This window comes from Bombyx mandarina, chromosome 13 (genome assembly GCF_030267445.1).
Source record: "Bombyx mandarina strain Sakado chromosome 13, ASM3026744v2".
Classification (NCBI taxonomy): Eukaryota; Metazoa; Arthropoda; class Insecta; order Lepidoptera; family Bombycidae; genus Bombyx; species Bombyx mandarina.
In genome coordinates, this window is record NC_143220.1 from 14,400,767 (window position 1) to 14,422,338 (window position 21,572).

Consider the following 21,572-nt stretch of genomic DNA (forward strand, 5'->3'; position numbering starts at 1 on the left):
AATAGAGTCTACCTTCATATCGATATTAAAACACGTAGTATCAGCACACATTGTCGACGTTGCACTTGCACTCGGAATTAGATTTTTTCTCTGTATATTTGTAATCCCTATTTCATATCGTAGTACTCATTTTTTGTGTAAAAAAAAATTGTTGCTTACGGCAGTGATAAATTGTAGTTATATAAATTGTAATCTCAATGTTCACAGACTTCTAAAGGAGAACGTAACTGATATTACAAAGGATCAACTCGAAAAAATTCCTATCGATGGATTCGTTAAAATTCACAAAAGCCTCGAGACTGATTGCATGCGAGCTCCGTGCCGATATGTCAACTTCGTCAAAACCTACTTCTATATCATGAGCCGAAAGAAGACGGCCCTCGTTCAAAGACAAAATACACTTTCGGTTTGTTGAAGTTTGTTGTAATAGAGGTTTTAATAATTCTAGACTTTCCTTAAAAATTCCTTCCTGTACATGATATATCTTTTGAAACTATATGAGCTTATTTTTCTTTTCGGCTATTAATTTCTTTCCTGCGATGTTTCTTATCCTTACTGATAAGATCGATTTCTTGCATTTTTAAGCTGCTTTCAGACTACGCTATAATATAATAGCATATAAGTCGTCTATTATCAAAGGTGGCAATCTGTGCATTTGGACAAAAAAATGTTATTGATATGTCAATACAGATTGATTTGAATATAATCGTCTTCTTCAACGAATACGGTTCAAAACCTGCATTAAATAAAGGTTAATAGTTAACCTGTTATTTATCTAAGATGTCGTTCCGAAGAGTTTTGTGACTGCCAATGGAATACAAAGTCAATAATTCGTTTTTCTGATTTACCAATAATTATCCAAAAGTCAGATTGCCGGCTTTGATAATAGTCGACTCATATAGTATATAGCTCATAGCACAACAATATCGTGGACCATACATTGTTATGGACACGTTTCACACTGCACTATATATTATTGACTAAGTTTACGATGTTATACTATATGGCACTATAGTATAGCGTAGTCTGAAAGCAGCTTAAAGCGAAATATGCTTTATATTATAAAATATGCTTTATATTTCGCTTTACTCTTCGCTACAAATAAAAAAATCCGAAAACGGAAAACGACAGGCCGGCCTCGATGCCTTGAAGCGTGCGCGTACTGAGGTGGCAACACTGCAGACCGACGCGTCCAAACAAGAAGCCGAACTCTCAGATAAACAAGCGAAAGCTAATCAGGCGCTGGACCAGATCAGCGCCACCGTGCGCGCCACCACCGACAGGAAGGAGGAAATGCACGCCTTGAAGAAGAACATCGAAATTGAAAACGAGAAATTACAGAAACAGTTGAGTTGTTCATGTCCTAATCAATAGTCGGGCTTACGTAGTAGTCTATAATGTGGTATGTTGGTACGTTATGCCTTAGAACTTATATCTCAATGTAGGTGGCGCATTTACTTTGTAGAAGTATATGGGCTCCAGTAATCAATTAACACCAGGAGGGTTGTAAGCTCGTTCACCTATCTAAGCAATATATATATTTAAAGTCGTCATGGCCCCAAAGGATAAGACGTCCGGTGCATTCGTGTCGAGCGATGCAACGATGTTCGAATACCACAGGCGGGTACTAATTCTTCTAATGAAATACGTACGTAACAAAAATGTTCTCGATTGACTTCCACGGTGAAGGAATATAACATCGTGTAATAAAAATCAAACCCGCAAAATTATAATTTGTGTAATTACAGGTGGCAGGACGTTTTCTGAGTCCGCACGGGTAGGTACCACCACCCCGCCTATTTCTGCCGTGAAGCAGTAATGCGTTTCGGTTTGAAGGGTGGGGCAACCGTTGTAACTATACTGAATACTGACCTTAGAACTTATATCTCTCGACTCCGGTAACCACTTAACCAAGTGGGCTCACCCGTCCAACTACCTATGTAATAAAAAATAAAAAGTTTGAATATTTTTAGGAAAGAAGAAATCGAAGCGGAGCTAGCATCAGTAGAGCCAGTGATTGCGGCCGCCCGGGCTGCCGTAGGAGACATACGGCCCGAATCACTCAGCGAAGTGCGTCTCTTTCTTCTTAAATATATAAAAATAATACGTGAATTAGATACAGGTTGTTCGTTCACACGACAGGTGCGGTCGTTGCGCGCCCCGCCCGACGTGGTGCGGGACGTGCTCGAAGGGGTGCTGCGGCTCATGGGCATCGCCGACACCTCGTGGCACTCCATGAAAAACTTCCTCGCGAAACGCGGAGTCAAGGAGGACATAAGGTTCGCTTCGTTTAGACTCATTTAATACAGGTGAGCATACGGGCGACTCGGTGCGGCCGTTCGTCGGGAGCTAGGGTCGATGCTTCAATTGTATAACGCTCGTATGTGAACTTATGTCGGAAATAAATTTACATTTGTTCCAAGATTGGGAATCGAAGCAGGCTCCCAGCTCGGACTTTCTTCTGCCCGATAACGCAGGAACATAAATAGGAAACGAATTACAAACCACAACTTTAACACAATATTGACTGAGAACTGAATCTAAGTCCTTCGATATCGAAATCAGAGTTATTAATCATAAATCAACGAGTTGTTTTACTACTCCTGACTTTAATTAATAAAACTCGGACGGTTCAAATTGTTTACCTTTTTTTCGTTCGTGTTCGCGGTTTTAATAGTTTTTACAAGAGTAAGTCGGACGGCAGGTGCCTGGACGCGAGCCAGATAAACCCGGCCGCTATCGAAGGTGTGAAGAAGCTGCTGGAGCGTCGCGGCGCGTCGTTCGAGGCGGCGGCGGCGCGGCGCGCCAGTGCGGCGTGCGCCCCGCTCGCGGCCTGGGTGCGCGCCAACCTGCGCCACGCCGACGCGCTCGTCCGCGTGCGCCCGCTGCAGGACAAGCAGGCCACCTTACACAAGTACGCGCACTACCGCACTTCTACACTTGCATCTGTCACTTGTCGAGCTTCACTAGCTTGTATAGAAACGTTCCCTGCATTTAGTTATACTTTTGATTTTATACGCAACCGAAAACACAAGTGACGTCACGATTAGAACAGTTACAGAAATGTAACTTTATCGAAAAACAACTGCCGCCTGAGGTAATTTAGATGTTGTTTCGAATAACGCATTATTTAGAAATAATATTATTTTCAATAAAAATAACTAGAATATCCGAAAAAGATCGATAATTTATATGCAACATTATAATTGAAGCAAAACGATACCGCTCGATACTAACCACACTCGGTGAATGCTGTACTCGCATAATAGGTACAAAAGAAGAATTGAGTATGTCGTTTGACAAACCAATTATCCAAGATTTAGTTCACAGCACATCCATTTTGATATTTTTTAGAAATACCTTATCGGTTCACGTTTTTCGTTTAACTGTACATTCGCCATACCTAATTGTGGATATAATGATTGATAGGAACCTTCAAGAAGCCGAGGATCAGCTGTCGGCATTGTCGAGCGGGCTGGCGACGGTGGACGAGCGCGTGGCGGCGCTGAAGGAGCAGCTGGGCCGGCACTCGCGGGACGCGGCCGCGCTCGAGCTCAGCGTCGCCAGCGCCGCGCAGACCATCGCCGCCGCCACGCAGCTACTCGGCCAGCTCGCACACGAATACACGGCTTGGGAACGTGACGTAAGCTACATCTTGCGTACCATCTACATATCCACAACATCTTACACAATTTTAGTCCCTAGCATTTGTCCTCAATTAACCTATACTATTGAAAAACTTCTACCCACTCGTTCCTATTTCCAACACTAGGCGATTAGGATCAAGCTAATCTTAAAACTTAAACTTGTCGAAAAAATATCGATATATCGATAATTTATGTTCCATGTGCCGATACGTTTGAGCGATATTTAATGTTTTGTATTTGTTTATCGTCATACTCTTCTTATTGCTTACAGTCTATGGTCAAATTGAAAATAGATTAATATTCTTTGTAGAGTATTAATATTTGTCTAAAATGTAATCTTCGGGAAATTTGTGATTATGGAAATATAATACATATATGTCGGAGGAGAAACGCCGAAGGAATGTTTTTAAAAAGTGTGACGTCACCATTGCTGACGTCACGGTCATTAAGTTCTCGACGATGACTCATGTTTGGGCTTCCAAAACAAAACTTCACCAGAACTTCACAATAACTGCGTATATTTAACGAGAAGCGTGACAACGTTCAGAGAGATCCGTACTGTACTACGGCTCGGACACGAATGAATCAACGCTAGACAGCACGGCCGTATTTATAGGACTTTACACGTCAGCGTGTTGACAAGTATTAAACACGTGAGCGTGTTTACAAGATTTTAAAGTATTGAAATTACAATAAAAGGGACTGTTTAACATCAATTTCTTATCACAGAGTAATTAGTTGATGATCAGTAGGTAAATAGTCATATTTGCGCCGACACGGCCATACTGACAGGCGGTGCGCGCTCTGCACCGGCCTCGTTGATTCTCGTAGGTTTTTTCTTTGATTCTCATTGACCTGCAGGAATAAAAAGTTTCTCTGAGTAGCGCATCTGTTATACTTGCGTTACTTGTAACTATGTAGGTTTGAGACTTATTAATGCGATTTGATTGTAGGGTTCTCGGAGGGTATCGTAGGGTTCTCGTAGAATTCTCGGCGGTTCTCGTAGAGTTCTCGGCGGTTCTCGTAGAGTTCTCGGCGGTTCTCGTAGAGTTCTCGGCGGTTCTCGTAGAGTTCTCGGCGGTTCTCGTAGAGTTCTCGGCGGTTCTCGTAGATTTATTTAAGGTGTTCGGATAAGGATGTTGTGTAGTGTGACGTTGTGGCGTACACTGTGGTACTTATGTAGTGGGCGTACACTGTGGTACTTATGTAGTGGGCGTACACTGTGGTACTTATGTAGTGGGCGTACACTGTGGTACTTATGTAGTGGGCGTACACTGTGGTACTTATGTAGTGGGCGTACACTGTGGTACTTATGTAGTGGGCGTACACTGTGGTACTTATGTAGTGGGCGTACACTGTGGTACTTATGTAGTGGGCGTACACTGTGGTACTTATGTAGTGGGCGTACACTGTGGTACTTATGTAGTGGGCGTACACTGTGGTACTTTTGCCGAGGCGTACACTGTGATACTTTTGCCGAGGCGTACACTGTGGTACTTATGTGGTGGAACTTTAGTAATCAAAAATAAAAACTTATCTTTGAGTGTTGATTTTGTTGCTCGACCATGCTGATTTGTGAAGTAGATGTATAGGCTCATCGGCTGTTGCTGGGGGGTAGTCTTCTTCCGCCGATACGGTTATCTGGTCACCAGGTTGTTGCTGAGCGGAGGCGGCGTGTGATCCCGCTTCTGATGTCGGAGGAGAAACGCCGAAGGAATGTTTTTAAAAAGTGTGACGTCACCATTGCTGACGTCACGGTCATTAAGTTCTCGACGATGACTCATGTTTGGGCTTCCAAAACAAAACTTCACCAGAACTTCACAATAACTGCGTATATTTCACGAGAAGCGTGACAACGTTCAGAGAGATCCGTACTGTACTACGGCTCGGACACGAATGAATCAACGCTAGACAGCACGGCCGTATTTATAGGACTTTACACGTCAGCGTGTTGACAAGTATTAAACACGTGAGCGTGTTTACAAAATTTTAAAGTATTGAAATTACAATAAAAGGGACTGTTTAACATCAATTTCTTATCACAGAGTAATTAGTTGATGATCAGTAGGTAAATAGTCATATTTGCGCCGACATATATAATCTTTGACAATAGACTCATAATAGTGTACTAACTTATAATTTCAATTAACTATAGTCGAATTTCGACTACCAGAGGACCACTAGTACTATTGACAAACTTCTACCCAATCGTTCCTATTGCCAACACTAGGTTATTAGGTTCAAGCTAATCTTAAAACTAAAACTTGCCGAAAAAATATCGATAATTTTTGTTCCACTGTTTGTAACAAAGTACAAACCCTGTTTTAAATTGTAACAATGAGACGTGTTCTTAAAACTACAATATTCCTAAATGATTATTAAGGAATGAATTGGTTAAAAAATATACTCCGAATAACTAAGTTATTGTTTTATATGTTATGTAAAGATCTGCCGTTTTCTGTAGTAGCGACATTTTGAGTTGCCATTGCATGAATTTTCGAGAACTCAAATAAATATATAGAACACTATTTTCAATGTCACGTTTCCTGTTGAGTTGCTAGGTATACGCAGTAGCTGGCTCGAATACACTGAAATGTGGGTTTGGCTAAATTAACGAAATAAAATTCGAAAATAACAAAATATACGAATGATTTTTGGAATATTTTGCAGCTGGCAAACATTTCGACGGAAATATCGCAGCTGAGCGTACGTTCGTTGTTAGCTGCGGCCTACGTCGTGTACCTCCCCGACCTGACAGAGCCACAAGCTCTGTGAGTATACATTTTGTAGCACGACGATAGCGAAAATTGGGATTCGCTTCCTATTTACGAGCACTTTAAGTACTATTTTGTCTGCCGATTAATTGTTAAATCTTTTAATGAATCAGTACGTATGCTTCAATTTCCTTGAGCACGTGTGAACTTGTTTTTCTAAATACGTAACTTAGCAATACGTATGCTTCAATTTCCTTGACACGTGTGAACTTGTTTTTCTAAATACGTAACTTAGCAATACGTATGCTTCAATTTCCTTGACACGTGTGAACTTGTTTTTCTAAATACGTAACTTAGCAATACGTATGCTTCAATTTCCTTGACACGTGTGAACTTGTTTTTCTAAATACGTAACTTAGCAATACGTATGCTTCAATTTCCTTGGCGCGTGTGAACTTGTTTTTCTAAATACGTAACTTAGCAATACGTATGCTTCAATTTCCTTGACACGTGTGAACTTGTTTTTCTAAATACGTAACTTAGCAATACGTATGCTTCAATTTCCTTGGCACGTGTGAACTTGTTTTTCTAAATACGTAACTTAGCAATACGTATGCTTCAATTTCCTTGGCGCGTGTGAACTTGTTTTTCTAAATACGTAACTTAGCAATACGTATGCTTCAATTTCCTTGACACGTGTGAACTTGTTTTTCTAAATACGTAACTTAGCAATACGTATGCTTCAATTTCCTTGGCACGTGTGAACTTGTTTTTCTAAATACGTAACTTAGCAATACGTATGCTTCAATTTCCTTGGCGCGTGTGGACTTGTTTTTTCTAAATACTTAACTTGGAAACGATTTATACCTTTAATTTTTCGCCAGCGATAAATATTGTACACTCAGTACAATAAGGCGGTATGACTACGCGGGTCGGAGGTTTGGATATTAATAATATGCATTTATTACAAGCATTATTATTATTTAGCGTTTTTTCTTCCTTGTCGTACAATAATTCATATATTATCATTAAAAAAATCGGTTAGGTTATATTTCTTTTTGTTTTTTCAGGGTTTACATACATAAATGGAGTGAGTTTGTTGGATTTGACGACTCCTCATTTACTGTCATAAATTTTTTGTCTACGACGGAGAAGCAGTTGAAATGGGACGCGGACGGTCTTCCCGCGGATAGTTCAGCTGTCAAGAATGCCGTTTTAATCGATCAGGTATTGAGGATACGAGCGTCGTAATACCGACTATTGCGCAGTTTGGTTATAGGGTTATAGGTATTACGTATCGACCTTTAAGGAAGTGTATTAGCTCGCGCATGTATAACGTTTTTAATAAGTTAATAACCTGTATAAATAACCATTTAAACATTATTTTGCCGGTAATTCAGCGTTGATAGCATTGTGTATTATTTTTGAGTTAACGGTTTTTCAAAAAACCTTTTATTATAACAATTTTTGCAACATATGTGAAAATAAGCTCAGCACTAAAAGGGTTGAAATTGTAGAAAAGTCCGAACTGTTGATTATTTAGAACTGTTTAAAGTCACCCATCATAACTGCATCCTTTCAGGTGCTAGAAGCCCAGAAATGCGGCCTCACTCCGTTCCTGATAGACCCGGACGGCGAGGGCATGACGTGGCTAAAGAACACGCTCGCCGATCAACAATGCGATTTTGTTTCACAGAACAGTGAGAAGCTGTCTACCGCCGTTCAGTATGCAATTAGGTAGATAAACAATTTTAAATATGCAGTATGTATTTCTTTGCGCTTTGAACGATGGAGTTTGTCTTATAAATCGATGAACATCGGCTGCACGCACGAAATACTGTCACGTTCCGCCTGAGCCTGAGCGTGCAAGCGAGAGCGCGGCACAACCGATAGAGAGGCTCGATAGGCCCAAGCGTTGGCTTGTGACACATTTATGTCTCTTCTCGCGTGACGTCAGAGCTAGCAGTTCAAAAAGTTCTGCTACTGACGTTATCACGTAAAACTTATCGTCCGTAAACTGACTTTGCAGACAACCAATTAATTTTTAATAAAGAGCTAGTTTTGTCCTAACAGAATATATTTTTTGGTGTTCAAAATAATTATTACATATAGTGATGTGGCCTATGTCACTTTGAAAACTTCACGATGCAGACATTAAAATTGTAATAGATCAAGGGAAAACTAGACGTATTCGCGCCTATTTTTACCGCGCGTATTGCTACTTAATATCATACTTAATATTTGTAGTTTAGTGAACGAGCTTACGCCAATTCTGATGTTAAATGATTACAGGAACCCACAGACATCACAGCGTGAACGCCGCCACTAGCCGTGTATTAGTACCCAGTAGTTGCTGATATAAAAATATAATCCCCAGGGACGGGTATCCATGACGTTTTGTGGCTTAAAAGGCGTGACAGGCATTTAGGATAATGAGCCATCGAAACTGTTCAGACTGGGCCGCATCTTGGTGATCACGGAGGCGGAGCACGTGGCGGAGGCGTACGGCGCGCTGGCGTGCGGGCGGCGCGGTGCGGCGGCGCGCGTGCTGCTGCACTGCCGTGACGTCACGGCGCCCGGGCGTCTGCCGCCGCATCAGCGCGCCGCGCTCTCTCTCCTGCACTTCACCGCCAGATTCGATGGTCTCACCGGTATGCATTTAGTATATTTTTGAGAATGTTAAAAAATTTACGTCGTCTGAATTGTTTTGTTTTGTCAGTCTTGTAATAATGGTTGTCTATTGACCATTGATTATTTAATTCTGTGAAGGTGCACAGTTGCAGAAATGGAGTTAAGTTGATGACTTCTTTTGTTCTTTTAAAAAGAAAAGTATAGTCACATTAATTTGTGCCACAAATTTCAAAGTCTGAACGACAATAAACAACCACTACGTAAACAAAAAACAATAATAGGAAATTAAGTTTTTTAGTTGTTAAACTATTACTAATTTTTATTACAGTTCAATGAAATTTAATTGAGTAACATTGCGTTTTTTTAAGTACTACTAAATTTACTAAATTATACTTTTTTGTCATTTTTACTGCCCTCGCACCTGGAATCACCAACGTTACTTGACCCGATACTGGCACTTAGCGAAGCACACTGAGACTGTCATTGTTCCATGATTAGACTCTGGAATATTATAAAAAAATACAATACCTGTTTTCATAGACTCGAAGGCCCTCAAATATTCGGATTACAAGCCAAGCTTGATGTATGATTGTAAACATTCTCATGATTTATTTTCAGACCAGCTCGTCCACTACGCTTTACAACAACAGAATCCGGATATGAATGAAAAATTGAAGGAAATCAAAATTCAAAAAGCCACCTACCAGAAACAACAACACGAGTTGCAGGTACGAACAAAGAAGTCTTCTTACAAGGTTTATTAATTTCATATTTACTAAAAAAAAATTTTTGTTCAGGAAAATCTGCTTAGGGACCTTTCCGGGAACGTGGACATCTTGCACGACGCGAACCTGTTGGCGTCGTTGAACCGGACGCGCGCCGCGAACGCCGCGATAAGGGAAGCGCTCGACGGGGCGCGCGCGCTCGAGGCGCAGAGTCGCGGCGCGGGGGGGGCGCACGCGGCCGCCGCCCGCCGCACCGCGCGCCTGGCGCTGGCCGTGCGGCGCGTGGCGGAGCGGCGCCCGCTCGTGGCGCTGCCCGTGGACGCCGTGCTCGAGATGTTCGCCGATGCACTGCGTACTCTTGGCGTGAGTAGATCATACACTCTTATTGTTTCCATCTCATATTCAGCGGAAACGTATCATTTTTATCTGAATACAAAATCTATAAATATTATCATCACTTTTATGTTTTTTAGAACTTACTTTTATACGGTTAGATATTAAGAGTGACATAGTACATAATCTTTTTAATTCGAAAGTCATTCATTTCACCAATAAAAGGGAGGTACAAAGATTTTGACGTACATAATATACAGATATTGCCATTACATGCTATATGCGCTGCCATGCGGTCCTCTCTCAATATCTCTTGGTTTTTTTTAAATATAATTTTTTAGAGCCATTCACCTATTAAGTTAAGTCGGCTAATATCTCTTGTTGGTTACAGCAAAAATCTCAACCAAAAACGGACGACGTCATCAAGTATGTGACGAGGAGGATCATTGAAAGAGTTCTCTTGGGACTTTATAAAAAAGATAAATACATCATTGTTCTTCATCTACTGAAAGAAGTCTACGATGAGCTCATGCCGGATAAGGTAATAATAGTCGCCGGTGTGTTCGCAATTTTGAAACTGTTCTAATTACGGAACGCAATTATTCATGGCGCATGTCCGTTTCAGTTGTGGAATTTACTTGTAAGTAGCTACGATGTTTTAGAAGATACAGATAATGTAAATGAAATTAGGAAATCATATGCGTGGATCCCAGATGGATGCGTAAGAAAAGTTGCGAAACTGAAGGTAATATACGAATCATTTTATTAAATAAAGTAATTTTAAATTAAAACTTTAACATCTGAGAGGTACATTTTAAGAATTTGGGCCGCGATGGTAAAAAAAGTTGTGATGTCGATTCAATACGATGATTCGAGATGAAAAGTTAGACGATGTTTTAATGCCTTTGGTAATGAGGACTTGTTCGCACCATTAAAATAAATTTAAACAAAAACATTATATTTCTAATTTCTCGGTTATTTTCATTATAAATACTGTTATTTTACGGTTTTCACCACGTTAAGGTAATTTTAGTGAAAATTCGATGTTTATGCATCAACCGTAATCATGTTGCATCTTAAGAAAATGTGCTTGCATCATTTGTACATAATTGATAACTTACTTTTCTTTTGCTATTTACTACTATTTATTTTTATTTTTTATAACTTATCTCTCATCTATCTCTAATTACATAATAAATATGTAGTAAATGACTGTTATTCTTCATTCAGATAACGGATGAGAATCTATTTAACAAGTTGTGTTTGAACAAAGAAGATATGTGGAGAGAGTTTCTTGAATCTGGCGACAGCAAGATCATTAGTAAATTGGACATTACTCCTTTTGAATATGTCGTCTCCGTGGCATCGGTTCGTCCCGACGGCTTATATAGGGCCCTCGTGGAATTTGTTGATCAAGTTTTGGGTAAATTACTTTTTTTATAACTATTTAATATCTCTTGAAAACTGAATTGAATTAAAATCGAAGTGTAAGAATACGATTACGGTGACTGACATTATTAGACATTACGAATAAATGAACAAGATAAATTTTTTGAAATGTAATTAATATGGGCGCGACCTTATCGCTTAAAACGATGTCTTTTAAAACAACCACGTAAAGAAATAAAATGTTTAGCAATTGGCGACGACGTGTTGCCAACGATACGAATATTTAAAATATTTTCAATATAACCGTGAAGGCTGTTCACCCTAACACTCGAGCGATGGTTCTCGATGCGATGTGTTGTAAACTATTTATGTTACTTTATTCGATGATTGACATCTTGTTTATGCTCTTGATATCTGTTCTTTTTCTAATTCTTTTTCTAGTTTGGCTCACCACGTGATTTAGTTACATACTCACCTCTCAAGTGCAAAGGGTTTAAATCGTACCTACTATTAGGTGTCACACATTAATAGTGCGGTATATTGTGCAAGGTGCGGGCGTGATGTGGTGCGGCTCGGCGCTGGGCGTGGCGGGGCGCGGCGCGGGGCGGGGCGGGGCGCGACGCCCGGTGCTGCTGCGGCACGCGCATGCGCGGGACCTGCTCCTCGCGCACGCACAGGCCAACGCTCTACCGCTCACGCTGGTGCGTACTACACGCGCTAAATCTACAATGTTTTTTACGGATGTTCCGTTATAAGTACTGAACCATGCATCCGATTGACTTGAAACTTGGTATCCATGTAGAAAATAAATAGAATATCCATGTACTTAATGGATAGGCTAATATTTATATGAGTGTTGGACCACCTACACCAGTTGCGGGGGCGCTAATGATGAGAATGTTTGTGGGGGTGAGAAATAATAATATTAATTTTAAATGCCCAGCGAAGCGGTTGGGTACAGCTAGTCAGACATAATTATGTTAATAAGACTTAGGGTCGAATTCATCTTTACAAATAGGGTCGCAAAAATTATAGTATTTGTACTTAACATAAAAGCATTGTTTACCAAAATTCTAAAGATATCATTCTTTAAAAAATCTACTAATATTTTGTTCTATGTATAGGTAGGAATAGAAGAGGGCAAGAATTCATGGAATGTTGCACTGGAAGCCACCAGAAGCGGCGGCTGGCTCGCAATAGACGTTGGCGCTTCTCCGTTTACGACTGAAATACAAACCTTTATTTCGGAATTCGTCGCCACGCCAGTAAGTTTTTGCTAGACATATGCATCGGCGCTTTAAATTATTATTTCAATTTGTAACAGAAATTCAAAAGATAAGTTTACCCTATGACTTTGTTTTTATAAATTGTGGGTAATATTATAGGTAATACCTACTTCAGTTTGCACTTTCAATAAAGAGTACTTTCTTCTACTAAACCTTTACAAATTGTGATTTTGCAGCCTGAAAACTTGAGCGACGACTTCCGTATGTGGATTCTTTCTGAAGATCGTGAGATACCAGCTCTGTTGTGTAATGCCTGTATCAATGTTATACTCGAGGTAAATATACTAAAGGAATTAACTATACTAGAGGAACAAAATGGAAATGCTGTCAGGGTTTGTTTTCGAATTATAAATTTCCGTTCCAGACACCGGAAGGCGTTAAGAATAATATAATGAGCACGTTGGCCGCGTGGGGGAACTATGAAGCTGAACCGAATATCGTGCGCTTACATGCTTCACTCGCCGTCTTCCACGCTCTCGTGCAAGAACGACAAGCCTATATACCACAAGGTTAATTATATATCATTTAGTATGCACTTCATAGCTTTACTAATATAACAGAAGTGTAATAAAAAATAAAATTCTAATAAGTTTCAAATAATCACATTTTCATTATTTTATGTTGAATTTTGATTAATAAAATGTAACGCGCTGGGGTTCGGCATAAATAAAATTCTGCCGAAGTGTAAAATTAAAACTGTATTTATCACTTAGAATACTTAGAACACTTAAAACATTAAAACACTTAACGAACACTTTAAAATTCTCAATTCACTTCTTCCGCTTTGCTTCGAGTTATCCGTTCGCTATTTCGCTTCGAGCAGTTTGCCGATACGAAATCCCTAGAATTATCAAGAACATTCCTCACAAGTCGAGTATTTTCGATGTGTGTTTCCGCTGTCTGACAAGAGATAGCGTTGTACTTCTCGAGCGTTCTAAATGTTACTGTATCCTTGGATATTCGTTTCGGTTATTCGGCGATAGATGACGTTACTCTTACCGGCGTAACAGTAACATAATTAATTTGTCGCATTATATTCTCAGTTCTGTAAGTTTGTCAATGGTCATGTCACGTTGGCCAGGCTGGAGCCGGCGGTACGGTTGGGAGTGGGGCGAGGTGCGAGCGTGCGCGGGCGCGGTGCGGCGCGCGGGGGCGGGCGGCGCGGCGCTGTGGGGCGCGCTGTACGCGAGCCGCGTGTCGGCGCCGCACGACCGCCGCGCGCTGCAGTCCCTGCGGCACCACGCCGCCCGGCCCGACCTGCTGCCGCTGCCGCTGCCAGCCACCAGCAAACTGCAGGTACATCGACCGACTAAAAACAACTGAAATCAGACTCTGACTTAAAAAAAAACGTGTGGCAATCGGGAATTGCCGCGGTAAAGCTATTGCATAGCATTTTTTATCAACTTATGCAATTATAATTAGACAATGATAATTTAATATTATAACAATAATAAAACAAGACCACGCTATATTAAACATTAATAAAAGCAATACCTTAACTGTCCCCTTCACACTCATAAGCTAGACCGCGCGAAAGAGAGATGGGCAGACTTTTCATGATGCGCATGCAGCGTGACGCCACGCCACGCGCTTATTCACAAACACTACACAAGCGCAGCGTGTGAATGTGTTGAACGCGAGCTACATGGTAGGCGGAGTGAGGGGTGTAAGGTTTTTTTCGTTACGGAATTTCTTGATTCAGTCGCCGCGCTCAAAGCCCGCGATAAAATCTATGCAATAGCTTAAAAATAGTAACTAATAATAATATAGTAGTAAAAATTATAATATGATAGGCAGTGCCTTGGCTATGCCCCTGAGATTGCAGACGTCCATGAGCGACGATAACCGCTTAATATTAGGTGAGCCGTTCGCTCGTCTGCCTGCAAAGGCAATAAAAAAAGCCTAGAAGTATTTACTACCTTTAGTATTAATATTAGTATTTACCTCTCGAAAATTATTAATTATAAATAATTATGGCGAGTAGACCTTAGTAATATTTAATCATGACTCGCGCAAACCTTAGAAGATACTATGTCGTATCAGATTTATTAAAAAGATTAGTTACATCAAAGCCCTCTGTAAAATGGATTACCGTAGCCAGAACTAATGAATTGACAAGCTATCCATTTATTTTCTTCGATCTTGGGACTCGTAGACATAATTAAAGATACTTTTACGATTTAATCTCAAGTTTCTTAATGTCCATTATATTATTTCGAACCCGTTTCGAATACTTACAGTTTTCGGTGTCACGCCGAAACAGAATACAGAATCGTAAAAGTAGTTTTAATTAGCCCAATGTATGTACTTATATTGTTGCAGGCCTACGTCTCATTCTTCGACAAGATGTCGGATGTGGATTCGCCTCAACTGCTAGGCCTGCCCGACAACTGCGGACTGGCCCGGGAAAGAACCGCGGCCAACGATATTATAATTGGATTAAAAGGTTCCGAGAGCTTTATTGGTATCATTTAAACGTATAAGCTACTTTATCAGCTGTTCACCAAATATGTTCAAAAATTAAAAATAAATCTTATGAATGAACTAATTACATAAAAATAATATTTATGAAATTAGAAATGAAATTTATTTGTATAGCTTGATTCAATTTGATCCAACTGCTTAATACATTTAAATAGATATATGATTAAATAGATTGAAATTTGAATAGATATTAATTTATTATTAAGTAGCTACAAATATAAAATTTAAAAAGTTTAATAATTATGTATATGGTTTTAAGTAGGCTTGCTATGATGGTGTGTTTTTATTTTTATTTTTCATGCAGAATATATTTATTTTGTTCAGTACTAATGTATTTCTTGACGCAGAGCTGAACACAACTGTCAGTCCAATGGAGAAGTCGAACAGTGTCGCTTCACTCAAAAGTTTGCTGGCGCTGTGGAAAAAGCTTATGGCCGGGAGCCCCCTCCTCAAATCAGATTATGTAATTGAAGAGGTGATCATTCTTTAATTAAATATTAATCGAGCACAGACTTTTGTTCAGACGGTTAAAACTGAATATTTTTTATGCTCGACAATCAATCACCCTATGTAATATGTAAATATAAAACGCGAATACAATTTCAAGAACTTTGTTGTCATAACAATATTGAAGAGCAAAAAGTTTCTATATAGATCTATGATGTAATTGATGTGGCAAATTGTTACAAATGTTGAGACAATTAATTTCGTTTTTTATTCTAAGTGAATAAAGCCTGCCTACTTCTGCCGAGCAGCAAGCATTTCTGTTTGATTAATGGGACAGCTGCTATGCAATAAATATTTCTACTATAAGTGGGACTTCAACCTCATGTCATATGACGTTTTATAACCAGGAGGGCCGTCAAATTGCTCACAGATCAAATAAATAGATCAAATATATTTATTTTATTGTATGTGTTATCAACCTAGAGAGAGTTGGCATCATTTAGTTGTGATGACAGAAGGAGCATCAGGACTGGTGGGCCGCGGCGTGCGGCGCCGAACTGCACGACGCCCGCCGCGCCGCACGCGCCGTGCACGCCGCCCTGGCACAACGCGCCCGCAGCGGCGCGCCCCTGCACAAGGTTACAACCTAACTTATTACGGCTGTTATCTATTTGTAGATGTATATTAGGAATAATCTATATATATATGTCGGCGCGGGTCAGGGATGGCTGAGCGGTAGTTTCCGTCATCACTCGTATTTGGTTGAACTCAGTTTATAAAAAGTCAATAAAACCTTTTGAATAATAATTATTGAAACTCAACACACACAACTTTCACAATGACAGGGTAAACCGACAGTTTCGTTCCACATACCGACTGACTGACTGCCAGAGACTTACTGACTGAGACGGACGGACCGTCCGATACGGACTGAATGACTGTCTAACACGGAATGCCACGACTCCTTTTTTTTTTTTTTTTTTTTCCTACCTAAGCTGATAGCCCTAGCGGCTATGTCAGCGTAACCCTAACTTTTGTAGGTGAGCTCACGGGGCTCAAACCTGACGATGTTGCTAACACGAACCCTAGCAAGAGCTGTGCTTCGCAGAATCTACCACCGGATCGGAAACGCGACCCACTGAGAAGATCCGGCGAGAAACTCAGTGGGCTGTGTCTGAGAGTTAATTTACTCGTCGAGCCCTTCGTCGCAAGCGACGGGTTCGACGAGAACGGTGACCGGTGCTTGTGGTGCCCAAAAGCACCGTTAGTGGATCGGGAGGATCCGAGATGACGTGTTTTGGGCGACGTCGACTGCTTTCCATTCTGTCCGCAGGATCGGGAATGTAGTTACCGGCGGCCACGATGAGAGGGTTCTCGTGTCGTGCCGCTTTATCGAAGTGGCGCATGGACGCCGACTGTATATACTTACTGATGGACTCTAAGTCCAGGTCGTCATGGAGGTCGACGTTCCTGACGAACCACGGGGCTCCGACGGCTATCCTGCAAAAACGGGATTGAATAATTTGAAATGATTTTAGGTGTATGCGGGCCGCGTGAGCGAACACTACACTTGCATAGGTCATGACGGGGCGTATGCAAGTTTTGTAGAGTGTCACCTTATTTCTAAGGGACATTTTACTTCGCCTACATATCATCGGGTAGAGACGTCCTAGAATGAAGGCGGCACGGTCGCGTACCGTCTTGATGTGGGGGCGGAATGTCATCCTACTGTCGAGGGTGACGCCTAAATATTTGACCTTCGGGGCCCACGGTATGGGCTGGTCGAACATCGTGATTGGGCGAACGGCGGGGGCGGAGGTATTGACGCGCCTAGTCGGGAGGGGGATGCTCAGCGTGGTGTTCGGAGGGCGACCCCTTTTGAAGAGCACCACTGTGCTTTTCGTAGGGTTGATGTCGATGCGCCACTTCCGGAACCACTGTCCCATGGTGGTAGCTGCGGTCTGAAGTCGTCGATGAAGCAACGCTTTCTTCCTACACGAGTAGTAGATGGCGGTGTCATCGGCGAAGAGCGCCAGATGGGTCTCCGGAGACCGGGGTATATCATTGATATACAAACTAAATAGTAACGGGGAGAGGGCGGAGCCTTGCGGGACTCCGGCTGTGACGTGACGGGGCCGCGAACGCGTTCCCTCGACTCGATATCGGAACGAGCCACGACTCCGTCCACGTACCGCCATTTTATACTGTGGCGCTACCGAGTCTACCCTACATTTTGTGATATTTATCAAAACAACATTTCATCATTTAAAATAATAGTCAAAACAACTTCTTAATATTACTAAAAGTCGTTAACCACGACATATATATAAATGAATTGCTGTTCGTTAGTCTCGCTAAAACTCGAGAACGGCTGGACCGATTACCTAATTTTGGTCTTGAATTATTTGTTGAAGTCCAGAGAAGATTTAAAAGGTTCGGAAATTAAATAAAAATAACAATTTTGTTTTCCCTTCGATGTGTCCCCCTTCGGACGGATTCCTTTTGTTTGTTTTAAGTTTATTTTATACAAAAGCTAAAGTCATTTATTTATCGATTGAGGCACTACGAAATCTGCCGGGTCAGCTAGTAAATTTAATAAGCAAGGATTCCACATGACCATGACTGCTCTGCCAAGAGTAACCGACTGTGGTGACTATTAGGAGAAAACACATCTCGTTTCTTTTAATAGTTAACCGCATTCCTGCTTTCAAACTAAAAGGCTAGCATAGTCAACTGTACGTACATATGTACGCGTGTGCATTGTGTATATTATGTATAGGTACATCATATACATAATATACATGACATACAGTCATAACTTACGTCAACTCTTCAGACAACAGTAACAGCTAATTTTTATTTACCGGCATCAAGCGCGTTATTCCTATTTAGTCTTACTGAGTATACATTTGTTGTCTGTTGTTAGTTAGTTTCATGATAAATTCATCTAATACGTTCAAAATATGTTTTGTAATATTAAACATGAGCTCGGTATCCAGGTCCCGGATGAATGGCAACTGCTGTGGCTCGGACCAGACGCTCCGGATGCTTACGTCAAGGAACTCTGTCATCGAGTTCGGTCCGCGTTAGAAAGATTTGAGACGTTGACCGACGAAATGCCAAAAGGTAATGTGAACTGTATCACCCTGTGAACCATTCGACTGTAGAGAGAGGCAGAAAACAAGTTGCACGCATAACTTTTTTAAGCTATTGCTTGCATAGCTTTTATCGCGGGCTTTGAGCGCGGCGACCGAATCAAGAAATTCCGTAACGAAAATAAAACATAACACCCCCACTCCCATTTTATTATTGTTTTAATATTAAATTATTACTGTCTAATTATAATTGCATAAGTTGATAAGAAATGCTATGCAATAGCTTTACCGCGGCAGTCCCCGAGTGCCACACGTGTTTTTTATTTTCTTTAACACCGTACGCCTTGCTATATAATAGTGTGCCGTAAATATAAAATGACATAATAAATTTGAATATGTTTCGTGAACAGAAGTGGACCTTCGCTCGTTCCTGCGTCCGTCGCGAGTGGTGTGGGCCCTGCTCGTGCGCGCCGCCGAGAGCCGCGGCTGCTCCGTGGACACATTGACGCTTGCCGCTAAGTGGAACTGTCCAGAGGGTAAATTTATGATTGCTGGTTTTCCGCCTTGGAGCCGGCACTGTGTGAAACAAATTTTTTTCTCACCTAGTCATCGGTAGTCTAAATTCGCGTGGACTGGTGAGCTCACAGACTCAACCTGAAAGAATTGTTAAAAATAACCCTAGAAAGAGCAGTGCTTCGCTGAATCGCTTTATTAGTGGTAGGACCTCTTGTGAGTCCGCACCGGTAGGTACCACCACCCTACATCTGCGTGCCAAAATAATGCATTGCGGTTTGAAGGATGGGGTAATCATTAATCATTGTAACTATACTGAGACCTTAGAACTCATATCTCAAGGTGGGTGGCGGCATGTGAGCTGTGAGCTCGTCCACCCATCTATGCAATAAAATAAAATAAAAAAATCTACTACCGGATCGGAATCGCGACCCACTGAAAAGATCCGGTGAGAAATTCAGCGGGTTCGTGAAACTAAGCTGGTTGTGCCGCTCACAGAGAGCCCGACCGGGGACAGCGTGCGGCTGCGCGGCGTGCAGCTGAGCGGGTGCGAGTGCGGCGCCGCGGGCGTGCAGCCGGCCCCGCCCCGCGCGCCGCCGCACCGCCCCGCGCCCCCGCTGCACGTGCGCTGCGTGTCCACGGTATGTAACAAACGAAAGAGAGAGAAAACATACTTTATTGCACACCAAAACCCATAACATCAGAAAACAGTTAACAAGCAGATACGTTTTACGATTTATTTAATATATACTAGTGGTCACCCGGTAGTCAAAATCCGACTATAATTAATTGAAATTATAATCTGATTCTATTGTTAAAAACTAAGTATCATACTTCTATAACCATAGATTTCGCCAAGACTACACTTTAGACAAATATTAATAATGACAATAAAATATTTAATCTATTCTCGATTTGACCACAGGCTATAAGCAATAAGAAAAGTATGACAATAAACAAAGAGTATGCATGCGTGTGTGTGTGTCAAATACATGGTAGTGTGTGTGTGATGTTTTTTCCCGTTTAGAATCCCGTACTAAATATTATAATCTTCGAGAAAGTTTAAGATAAATTTTTTCAGCACGAAGACAGTAGTCTGCTGGCGGAAGGCGTGCTGGAAGTGCCCGTGTACTCGAACGAGAGCAGGGAGGAGCTCGTGTTCGAGATGCGGGTGCCGCTCGCGAGATCGTTCAACGCTGAAACCGCGACACTACACACGGTCGCTATGTTCATCGGACCGGTCGATTGAATAAAATATTTCACAATTTTCTACTTGCACAAGTTGACTTCAACGCACTCAGTAAATGTTAAGCATTAGTAAGCGCACCACGTGTTTGATTTTAAATAATAAATAACGTATTTGATTGTTTTCATTTCTTACCTATCCATTCCTGTCTTATCTTTTAAGGGTCCTATGTGATAAAAAAAGGTCCGCATTAATAATTTATTTGTTAAATACATAACTGAACTTTGTTATAGAAAAATATATAAAAAAGAACGAACAATTAGGGACAAATACAGTAATAGTAAGATCGCTGTTAGAGAAAGGGATAGATGTAAAAAAAATCATCAAGTATATCTGTGAAAATTAATACAGAATCAATTTTTTGGGTGTACGAGCTCACGACCAACCTGGTGTTAAGCGATTACCGGAACCCATAGATATCAACAACCTCGAAACATTCTCAATCCCGATTCTGCAGGATAGCCGTCGGAGCACCATGGTTCCTGAGGAACGTGGATCTCCACGATGCCCTGGAGCTCGACTCGGTTAGTAAGTATCTACAGTGGGCATCGCTGCGCCATTTTGAGAAGGCGGCACGACATGAGAACCCTCTCATCGTGGCCGCTGGAAACTACCTACCCGACCCAGTAGACCGAATCGTAAACCGTCGTCGTCACCCAAAGCACGTCATTACGGATCCTCCTGATCCATTAACGGTGCTTTTAGGCACCACAAGCACCGGTCACCGACCTCGTCGAAACCGTCGCTTGCGACGAAGGGCTCGACGAGCGAACTAACCCATAGACACAGCCCACTGAGTTTCTCGCCGGATCTTCTCAGTGGGTCGCGTTTCCGACCCCGTAGTAGATTCTGCGAAGCACTGCTCTTGCTAGGGTCAGTTTTAGCAACTCTCCGGTTTGAGCCCCGTGAGCTCACCTACAATCGTTAGGGTAAAGCTGAAATAGCCTCTCAAGGCTATCAGCATAGGTAGGGAAAAAAAAAAAACGTTAGTTCATAGATATCAACAACCTCGAGACATTAGTTCTAATTCTCAGTTTTACAGTGCATCAGCTGCCCCCTTCA

The 21,572-nt window shown here is 41.4% G+C and overlaps 1 protein-coding gene across 2 annotated transcripts in view; it reads left to right on the forward strand.

The window, feature by feature from the left end:
- btv (dynein cytoplasmic heavy chain beethoven) overlaps nt 1-20,623 on the forward strand; it is an 83,502-nt gene extending 62,879 nt beyond the window's left edge. Inside the window, exons 49-75 of one of the 2 annotated variants that reach the window (XM_089732589.1) lie at nt 208-406; nt 1,132-1,346; nt 1,974-2,070; nt 2,143-2,279; nt 2,705-2,914; nt 3,430-3,643; nt 6,318-6,418; nt 7,432-7,588; nt 7,944-8,098; nt 8,816-9,012; nt 9,611-9,720; nt 9,790-10,080; nt 10,442-10,591; nt 10,676-10,795; nt 11,281-11,473; nt 11,989-12,140; nt 12,564-12,704; nt 12,902-13,000; nt 13,090-13,234; nt 13,807-14,021; nt 15,048-15,171; nt 15,557-15,684; nt 16,172-16,294; nt 18,656-18,782; nt 19,162-19,287; nt 19,763-19,905; nt 20,346-20,623. In XM_089732589.1, coding sequence (XP_089588715.1) covers nt 208-406; nt 1,132-1,346; nt 1,974-2,070; nt 2,143-2,279; nt 2,705-2,914; nt 3,430-3,643; nt 6,318-6,418; nt 7,432-7,588; nt 7,944-8,098; nt 8,816-9,012; nt 9,611-9,720; nt 9,790-10,080; nt 10,442-10,591; nt 10,676-10,795; nt 11,281-11,473; nt 11,989-12,140; nt 12,564-12,704; nt 12,902-13,000; nt 13,090-13,234; nt 13,807-14,021; nt 15,048-15,171; nt 15,557-15,684; nt 16,172-16,294; nt 18,656-18,782; nt 19,162-19,287; nt 19,763-19,905; nt 20,346-20,513 — 4,237 coding nt within the window. In that variant the 3' untranslated portion in view covers nt 20,514-20,623. Of the gene's footprint in view, nt 1-207; nt 407-1,131; nt 1,347-1,973; nt 2,071-2,142; nt 2,280-2,704; nt 2,915-3,429; nt 3,644-6,317; nt 6,419-7,431; nt 7,589-7,943; nt 8,099-8,815; nt 9,013-9,610; nt 9,721-9,789; nt 10,081-10,441; nt 10,592-10,675; nt 10,796-11,280; nt 11,474-11,988; nt 12,141-12,563; nt 12,705-12,901; nt 13,001-13,089; nt 13,235-13,806; nt 14,022-15,047; nt 15,172-15,556; nt 15,685-16,159; nt 16,295-18,655; nt 18,783-19,161; nt 19,288-19,762; nt 19,906-20,345 lie in introns of those variants that run through there. The other variant, XM_089732590.1, reaches the window with a different exon arrangement.
- Nucleotides 20,624-21,572: the final 949 nt, after the last annotated feature.